The sequence below is a fragment of the Tupaia chinensis genome, unplaced genomic scaffold (assembly GCF_000334495.1).
Source record: "Tupaia chinensis unplaced genomic scaffold, TupChi_1.0 Scaffold000252_1, whole genome shotgun sequence".
NCBI lineage: Eukaryota > Metazoa > Chordata > Mammalia > Scandentia > Tupaiidae > Tupaia > Tupaia belangeri.
In genome coordinates, this window is record NW_006159732.1 from 603,289 (window position 1) to 613,580 (window position 10,292).

Genomic DNA, 10,292 nt, shown 5'->3' on the forward strand with positions numbered 1-10,292 from the left:
CGGTCGACTACGTGGGAGTCCAGCGACATAGCCGTTACGCTAACTGCTGGTTCCCAATCAAGTTAAATAATTCTTAAAAAAAAAAAAAAGTCTGTGGAGGCTCGTTGGCTCTTTGTGACTGCCATTTCTGTGAGTTCCCAGCCTGAAGTCTGGTGATGGGCTTGGGGTTGCTGTGATCCCAGGGCTGGTTGTAGAGGAGAAGAACTGGATGTGGAGCAGGAAAGAGCAACAACTCACTGAAACTTGCCAGCTACTCTGCGTGTCTCTCACCGCCTCTAACAAACTACTAGGTTGTGGGGAAAATCATGATGTGTTTTTCTATGCAAATATGTGTCATGACTTTCTTAACAACCAGAGCATAGTGGTTGTGCTTTACGTCTGCCACCTGTTTTTCTTTTTTTCTGCCTCTGCTTTACTTTTGATTAACACAGAACTATTCAGGGAAGGGGAATCTGGGAAACATCCCAGTGTAACCAAGTTGACCAGCGAATAATTCATCCTATAGGAGATAGCTTGCAAATGTACCAGCATTCTTTTGGACCATCTCATATTGGGACAAGCGCCTTTGTGTCTTCACCAGATCAGTTTATTTATTTTTTAGAATTATTTAGCTTTACTTATTTATTTAATTTTTGAGTTTTTTTTTTTTTTTAACTATAGGGCGTGTGTGCTTGCCAGAAAGACAGAGACAGACAGAAAGTGAGAAATCACCCCCTGGGGGGATGGCCATGCCACAATCCCTTCTCCTTAAGCCACTGGGCCCGGGACTCGAACTGTGGTCGACTACATGGCAGTTCAGTGACATAGCCATTACACCAACTGCTGGTCCCACTTTATTTATTTATTTTAATTTGACTTCTGAGGGACAGAGAGAGAGGGAAAGTGAGAAAGCAAGTCACCAGGTCTGGGACTTCAACTGTGGTTGGCCACGTGGGAGTCCAGTGTCCCTAGCCACCATGCCACCTGCCGGCCCCACTAGATTATTTTTGGGGGTCTTTATTTTTAGTGTTTTGTGTGTTTTTGTTTTGTTATAGGGTGTGTGCACTTGCCAGAGAGAGACAGTGAGAGAGAGAGAATGTGAGATATCACCTCTTGGGGGGATGGCCATACTGTAGTCCCTTCGCCATTCTTTTTGGAGAGGTTTTTGCTATAGGGCGCGTGCGCTCGCCAGACAGACAGAGAGAGACATAGAGATAGAAAGCGAGAAATCACCCCCCAGGGGGGATGGTCACACTGCAATCCCTTCTCCTCCATTCTCCTCTCGGGATCTTGGGCACGGACGCACACGCACCCGGCGTGAGTTTTAAGCCATCGGGTCCGAGATGCGAACCACGGTCGACTACGTGGGAGTCCAGCGACATAGCCGTTACGCTAACTGCTGGTTCCCAATCAAGTTAAATAATTCTTAAAAAAAAAAAAAAGTCTGTGGAGGCTCGTTGGCTCTTTGTGACTGCCATTTCTGTGAGTTCCCAGCCTGAAGTCTGGTGATGGGCTTGGGGTTGCTGTGATCCCAGGGCTGGTTGTAGAGGAGAAGAACTGGATGTGGAGCAGGAAAGAGCAACAACTCACTGAAACTTGCCAGCTACTCTGCGTTCTTCTCCCCGCCTCTAACAAACTACTAGGTTGTGGGGAAAATCATGATGTGTTTTTCTATGCAAATATGTGTCATGACTTTCTTAACAACCAGAGCATAGTGGTTGTGCTTTACGTCTGCCACCTGTTTTTCTTTTTTTCTGCCTCTGCTTTACTTTTGATTAACACAGAACTATTCAGGGAAGGGGAATCTGGGAAACATCCCAGTGTAACCAAGTTGACCAGCGAATAATTCATCCTATAGGAGATAGCTTGCAAATGTACCAGCATTCTTTTGGACCATCTCATATTGGGACAAGCGCCTTTGTGTCTTCACCAGATCAGTTTATTTATTTTTTAGAATTATTTAGCTTTACTTATTTATTTAATTTTTGAGTTTTTTTTTTTTTTTAACTATAGGGCGTGTGTGCTTGCCAGAAAGACAGAGACAGACAGAAAGTGAGAAATCACCCCCTGGGGGGATGGCCATGCCACAATCCCTTCTCCTTAAGCCACTGGGCCCGGGACTCGAACTGTGGTCGACTACATGGCAGTTCAGTGACATAGCCATTACACCAACTGCTGGTCCCACTTTATTTATTTATTTTAATTTGACTTCTGAGGGACAGAGAGAGAGGGAAAGTGAGAAAGCAAGTCACCAGGTCTGGGACTTCAACTGTGGTTGGCCACGTGGGAGTCCAGTGTCCCTAGCCACCATGCCACCTGCCGGCCCCACTAGATTATTTTTGGGGGTCTTTATTTTTAGTGTTTTGTGTGTTTTTGTTTTGTTATAGGGTGTGTGCACTTGCCAGAGAGAGACAGTGAGAGAGAGAGAATGTGAGATATCACCTCTTGGGGGGATGGCCATACTGTAGTCCCTTCGCCATTCTCCTCTTTGGATTTTGGACATGCATACACGTGGTCTGGTATGATTTTCAAGCCACTGGGTTTGGGACTTGAACTATGCAGCTGGCCCTTTGGGATCCAGTGCCCTAATCTCTGTGCTACCTGCTGACCCAATTATAGTGTTTTTATTTATTTTAGATTTGCTATAGGGCATGTGTGATCACCAGAGAGAGACAGAGAGGGGGAAAATGAGAAATCACCTCTCTGGGGAGTGGCCATACCATAGTCTGTTCTCCATTCTCTCGGGATTTTTGGACATGCATGCACATGTGCTTGGCGTGATTTGCCTCTGAGTCTGGGACTCGAGCTGCAGTTGGCCATGTGGAGGTCTAGTGACTTAACCACCATGCCACTTGCTGGCCCCATCAATTATAGTGTTTTTATATGGTTTTTCTATTTGTAATATTGGCATATAAGACCATATTATATCCACTCTTCTGGGAGTATATGCTTTATCATTGATTTGATCTTCATTTCTCCTCTTTTTTTACACAGAGGTTATAAAAGCACACATTAATTTCTTTACAGGAACTACTTTGTGTCTGGCATAACAGAAAGAACACACAAGATTGAAAATGTGAAATTGAAGATTCTTTCTCATGAATAAGAATATAGAGAATAATAGACTAAGTCTTTTTTTTTTTTTTTTGGAGAGGTTTTCGCTATAGGGCGTGTGTGCTCGCCAGACAGACAGAGAGAGACAGAGAGATAGAAAGTGAGAAATCACCCCCCAGGGGAGATGGCCACGCCGCAGTCCCTTCTCCTCCATTCTCCTCTCGGGATCTTGGGCACGCACGCACACGCGCCTGGCATGAGTTTAAGCCACCGGGTCCGGGACTCGAACCGCGGTTGACTACGTGGGAGTCCAGCGACATAGCCATTACGCTGACTGCTGGTCCTAGAGAATAATAGACTAAGTCTTGATGTCAGAATTAATGGCTTAAACATTTTACTATGGCTGTGATTTCTGTGGGTCAGGAATTTGGTAAGGGCACACAAGTTCCATGTCTAGGGACTCAGTTCGGGAGTCTCAGCAGTTGAGGATGACTTGATGAGGGGTGGGATCATATAGAAGTATTGTCTTTGCATGTCTGTTGGTTGATGATGGCTGTTGGTTGGGTCCTTAACAGGAAAGTAGAGTGAATCTGCATGTGACCTCTCTGTGTGTCTTGGACTTTGTCACAGTGGTGACCCAAATCAGTTAAACTTCTTACATGGTGGCTCAGGGTTCCATGTGAGTGTGATGGGAAGCTATATCATTTTTTTCCCTAAGCTAGTATTGGAAGTCAAATAGTGTCACTTTTGCTACATTCTTTTGGTTACACTTTAATCACAAGTCCACCTAGATTCAAGGGGAGGGCATATAGACCCCACTTCTTGATAAAAGGAATATCAAGGTTGGATTATAACCTAACAGCATGACAGAGATATTATGACCATCTTTGGAAAGTAATGTCTCTCACAGGCCCTGAGTTGGGGATTCAGAGACTTGTAGGTGTGGGGCCAGATGGTGATGCAGTGGTAAAATGCGGTTCTGTGCATCACGTGGGAATATTTTCTATTGAAGTCTGGAGAGGTCCTTGACAACATTGTGGGCACTGACTTGTCCATGATCTGGGGCTTAGCTGAGAGGGAGAGGTGGATTGTGGTGTTCAGACACACTTGGGAAGTACTTTGTCTCTTTCGTGTGCTTATGGATCAAATTTTTTTTTTAAACTTGTAGGTGCAAAGATAATATTGAGCACAGGGTTATAGTGGAGGGGCTAAAGAAAGCATAGTCAATTCTGTTTAGAGAGATAGGCATGATTTCTGAAAGGAACTTGACCTGATGATTTGTTTTCTTTTGAAGTAGATAGGCTACATGGAAGTGTTTTAACTTCCCAGTAGAACAGATGGAGACTCATGGTGCTAATGAAGACTAGATAAAGAATAGTGATGAAGCCAGACTAAAACCCAAGTGTCCTGATATTTGACCTAAATTCAGTTGGGAAATTGGAATTCTTAGTACTTTGTGATTGTAAAGAGGTTTGGCACAGTAGTGGGAGCAGCTTTTGGGCAGTGCATTTCATTTCATTTGTGAGGCCACAGAGCATACCTTTACATATCATCTTTACTTCAAAACTTCTTTTTTTGGGGACCAGCAGTTAGTGTAATGGCTATGTCACTGGACTCCCATATAGTCGACCGTGGTTCACGTCCCGGACCTGGTAGCTAAAACTCACGCCGGGCGCATGTGCGTGCATGCCCAAGATCCCGAGAGGAGAATGGAGGAGAAGGGATTGCGGCTTGGCCATCCCCCCTGGGGGGGGGGGGATATCTCTTTCCATCTCTCTGTCTCTGTCTGTCTGGCGAGCGCACACGCCCTATAGCGAAAACCTACCCCCCTCCCCCCCAAAAAACCAACAAAAACAACTTTAAAAAATTTTTTTTAAATAGAGGTTTTTGCTATAGGGTGCGTGCACTTGCCAGACAGACAGAAAGTGAGAAGTCACCCCTCAGGGGGTTGGCCATGCGGCAGTCCCCTCTCCTCCATTCTCCTCTCAAGATCTTGAGCGGGCACGCACGCACACGTGCCAGGCATGAGTTTAAGCCACCAGGTCTGGGACTCAAACTGCGGTTGACTGCATGGGAGCAACATAGCCATTACACTAACTGCTGGTCCTCAGTTGAAAACTTCTGATGTGCGTGTTAGGTCAACAAAAGGAATAGAAGTATCAAAATCTGCCATGGTACAGTATTCATTTTCTGTCTTGGTTTTCATTGAGAAATGTGTAAGAATTCTGCTTGCTTAAAAATTTGTGTAGTAGGACCAAAAGGGAGGATTCTACTAGTCTGTCTAAAGTGTTAAACACATTTTTTTGCCCTCTCGTTAATCAGGAAGCTCAGAACCTTATGGCCTTGACCAATGTGGATACGCCACTCAAAGGTGGACTTAATACTCCATTGCACGAGAGTGATTTCTCAGGTGTGACTCCACAGCGGCAGGTTGTACAGACTCCAAATACAGTTCTCTCTACCCCATTCAGGTATTGTAAATAAGCGTATTTTATATTTTAGAAAAACTGGAATTCAAGGATTTGGGAAGCATATTTGGTTTTGTAATGTTGTTAAGAGAATGGAAATAAGTGTTCAGCTTGCCGTGCTTTGATTTTTACTTATAGCACAGTTTGAGTATCCTTATCCAAAATATTTGGGCCAGATGTGTTTCAGATTTTGAATGTTTTTGGATTTTGGAATATTTAGATACACACAGTGAAATAGATACCTTGGGGATGAGTCCCAAGTCTAAACATTCAAGTTTATATATACTTTATACATAGCCTGAAAGGAATTTTATACAATATTTTTGTATGGTAGTAAGTTATCAGGTCAGTTATGGAATTTTCTACTTGACATTTATGTCAGCATTTAGAAAAATTCCAATTTTGGAGCATTTCAGATTTTCGGTTTTTGGATTAGAGATGCTCAATCTGTGATAGATAACATAGTCATAGAATTCAGGCTATGATTAAATACTGTGGAGAGTTTTTATTTTTTCAAAGGTTTAGATGCTATCACCTTGTTTCTGAATACATCATTATTTGATTTTAAAGATACCAGACAATCGTTAATGATCATGTGAATTTTATAAAAATTATAATCTTTTTTTATACAAGTATTACTATTGCTTTTCCCTCAACATTTTTTAATGGAAATTTTAAGCATTCAGGGAGGTGGAAGGACTGGTAAACTGAACATCTGCATACCTACCACCTAGTTTCTACAATTGATGTTTTACTGTATTTGCCTTATCACACAGCCCCCCACCTATCCATCTTGTTTTTTAATGCATTTCAAAGTTGCAGATACCAGTCCATTTCATTCCTAAATACTTACTCCTACAAGTCTTTAACTAGAGCTTAGTATTATAATTCTTTCATTTTAAGTTTATTTTAAGCTTTTTTTGTTGCCAGAAGGCTCATACACTCCCCAGAGAGAGGACGAAAGTACCCTGCCCCCCCCCCCCCCACACACACACACACACACACACACAGTGGGGCATGGTCACACTGCAGTTCTTAAGATTTGGGGCATGTATACGTACATACCCAGAGTGTTTTTGAGGACCAGGACTTGAACTGTGGTCATCCATGTGGGATCTGACTCCCTTAACTACTTGGCTGTGAGCCAGGTCTGAGGTATTATTTTTAAAGAGTTATCTGAGATACAAATGCTATAGAAGCAAATTGTGTTAAAATGGATATCTATGCATTTTGAGAGTTAGAGATACTTGGGGTTTAGGGTATGTCCTTCTGATTGTTTAGTATAGTAAACATTGCAGGCTGTTACCCATACATGACGGCATAATCAAGAAGCCTTGGCAGCCACTCCAACTATAACATTTTACACTTTTTGCAAGGCTGTAACAAAGCCTAATCCCTCTTTTCCTGTGTATGTCTTGTCTCTCAACTAGATTGTAAGCTCCTTGCGGGCAGGGACCATGTCTTATACGGTAACACCTCACCTATGGGGAACAGCTGTTTGGCAGCACCACCAGTCTGGAATACAGCCAAGGTACAGGAAGTAAGCAAACCCCCTCCCCTAATGCCATCATCAAAGATGAAAGGCTTTGGATAATTAAAATATAATTTGCTGCAAAGTCTGTGAATTTTTTTTTAAGAATTATTTATTTTTATTTGTTATTGTTACTGTTTTTAATTTGACCAGATTGAGAGAGAGAGGGGAAGTGAGGAAGCAAGCCGCCAGGTCCAGGACTCGGACTGTGGTCTACCAGCACCTTAACCACTGAGCCACCTGCTGACCCCAGTCTGTGAACTTTATTGTAGGATATCTCTTAGCCTTTACTTAAAACCTATTTATATTTAAATGTGATTTTAAAATTGTGGTTGATATCAAAATATAAAAGGAAGAACAACTTACAGGTATGCCCATCAAGATGATAATCAGGCAGCAACCTGATAGAAAGGGAGGAGACTAATGATAAAATGAAGATCAAACTCCACAAAAGTCACCTGGGGCCATTGAGTGGTGTCGGACCTTCCTGTCTTCTGTGTGTTCTTAGCCACCCTAACATCAAGAAAAGTTTGAAATCATGTTTGGTGAGCCTAGTGTAGGAAGGCAAGAAAATATCATATGTGATGATACTATTAGAAGGCAATAAAATAAAACTGCTATGTGTAAATACTATGCTTGCTGGACCAAACCTTTACTGTTATTTATCAGATTTTATTTTTTTTTTGCCATAGGATGTGTGTATTCACTGGAAAGAGAGAGAGGGGGAGAAAGAGGGAGAGAAAGTGAGAAATCATCTCCCAGGGAGATAGCCACCCTGCAATCCCTTCTTCCCCATTCTTTTCTTGGGATTTTGCATGTGCATGGACACACAATCTAGTGTGTTTCTTGCCAAGTCTGGGACTCAAACTGTAGTCAGTCATGTGTCACTGTAACCACCATGCTGCAGGTTGGCCCATCTAACCTTTATTTTAAGTTTTTATTTTGTTTCTTAGATTTTTGCCATAGGATATGTGTGCTTACTAGGGAGAGACAGAAAAAGGGAAAGTGAGAAATCACCCTCAAGGGGAATGGCCACACTTCAGTCTGTTCCTTATTCTCTCAGGATTTGAGACATGCGTGCACATGGACCCAGCATGATTTTCAAGCCACTGGATCCGAGACTCCAACTGTGGTTGACCATGTGGGAAGTTCAGTGCCTTAACTCCACACCACCTACTGACCCTCCCAGACCTTTATTTTAACCTAAGAGATATAATTTAGATAGATGGATTTCTGGAATCTTTCTGTTTTTCAATATGCTAGAGGGTATGCATGCTCACTCTGGGGGTGGGAGGGAGGTAAAAAGAGAGAAAATGAGAACACATCCCCCATGGGGGGTTGACATGCCTAATCCCTTCTCCATTTCTTCCTCTTTCTGAGATTCTGGATACACATGCACACATGTTTTTCAAGCCATCAGCTATGAGACTTGAACCACATGGTTGGCCATGTGAGATCCAGCCTCCTTAAGCACCATGCCCATAGCTAGCCCTGTTTCTAAAATTTTCTGCATTCCCTATAAAATAATTTTATATAAAAAAATTTGAACGCATGAGCCATATGAAGCGGCATTTTTATTCATTGAGATTTCTGGTTTTCTAGGACTCCTTCTAATGGAGCTGAAGGGCTGACTCCCCGGAGTGGAACAACTCCCAAGCCAGCTGTCAACTCTACCCCAGGTAGAACTCCTCTTCGAGATAAGTTAAACATTAATCCCGAGGATGGAATGGCAGACTACAGTGATCCTTCTTATGTGAAGCAGATGGTAAGTGTCAAGTCCTTTTTAATATTCTCTAAAATTTTTTCTAATATATCATGGGTACCAAATTACAAGCTTTCCTAGCAGTGCATATTTATGTATACTTTATACATGCATGGATGTCAGAAAAGGAATATGATTTGTAAGAATTAATGATGGGGGAACTTTTGGGGTCCTTAACTTACCTTTTCTTTACTCTTGTTTGTGATTATTGTTGCTGAAAGTCATGCTCGGTGTGTGTCTTATGATTCTAATGTTTATCATTTACTAATGCATACTTTTTCCCAGTGCTTTTGTTTATTTATTTTTAATTGCCAGAGGACATGTGCACTCACCAGGAGTGAGAGAGAAGGGGGGGGGGAGAGAAATATTGCCCCACTGGGGTTTAGTTATGTCTCAATATTTTCTCTTCCATTTCTTACCTATTAGGACTATGAGCACATACACACGTATTCAATGTGCTCCTCAAGCTGTTGGGTCTGGGACTTAGACCATGTGTTTGGCCATGTGGAATCTGGCTTTTTCAACCACTAGGCTTCAGGGCTGGCCAGTACTTTCCTTTCTTGAATGATAAATTTATTGTAATTTTTTCTTTCTATTTAAATAAAGATTTATTTTTTTCTTTTTTAAATTTTTGCTTTAGGGTACGTGTACTTGCTGAAGAGATAGAAAGAAAGAAAGTGAGAAAACAGTTCCCCCAGGGGGATGACCATGCCTCAGTTCCTTCTTTTTCATTCTCTTGGAATTTTGGGCACATATGCACATGTGGCCACAGTGTTCTTCAAGCCTTTGGGTTTGGGACTCAAACTGCATGGTTGGTCATTGGATTTAGCCCCTTTAACCACTACATGACCAGCTGGCCCCAGTAGACTTTTCTTTCATTTACATGTAATTTATTTTAGTATTTCCTCTAAAAAATAAGCACACGCTCATAAAATACGGACATCTTTCAGATTAAGTTATATTAGTCCAAAGATGAACTAATTTTTGAACTTGTTCTATTTATTTGCTGTTAAATTTCTGTGTCTTAATATATTTCTCCAAATGAAAATCTTAATGGTCTTTTTTTGCCTGTAGTAGTAATTTCCAATTCTATTGGAATATCCCAGAGTAACTTTGTTGATGGAAAGTCAAAGTTTTTGACTGGTCTTAATGTAGGGGAGAAGGTGAAATAGAAAATTAACAAAAAACTTGTCTCGGCTCTCAAGTCAGGGATCATATTACTAGAATTAATATTATGCTGGGAACCAGCAGTTAGCGTAATGGCTATGTCGCTGGACTCCCACGTAGTCGACTGCTGTTCGCGTCCCGGACCCGGTGGCTTAAAACTCAGGCTGGGTGCGTGTGCGTGCGTGCCCAAGATCCCAAGAGGAGAATGGAGGAGAAGGAATTGCGGCATGGCCATCCCCCCTGGGGGGTGATTTCTCACTTTCTGTCTCTCTGTCTATCTCTGTCTGTCTGGCGAGCGCACGCGCCCTATAGCAAAAACCTCTCCAAAAAA

General features: G+C 42.2%; 1 protein-coding gene across 1 annotated transcript in view; it reads left to right on the top strand.

The window, feature by feature from the left end:
- The window catches only part of CDC5L (cell division cycle 5 like), a 70,208-nt gene that overhangs the window by 27,192 nt on the left and 32,724 nt on the right, over window positions 1-10,292 (top strand). The window contains 2 exon segments of the mRNA XM_006172207.3: window positions 5,356-5,504; window positions 8,635-8,797. Of these exon segments, the coding sequence (XP_006172269.1) occupies window positions 5,356-5,504; window positions 8,635-8,797 (312 nt within the window).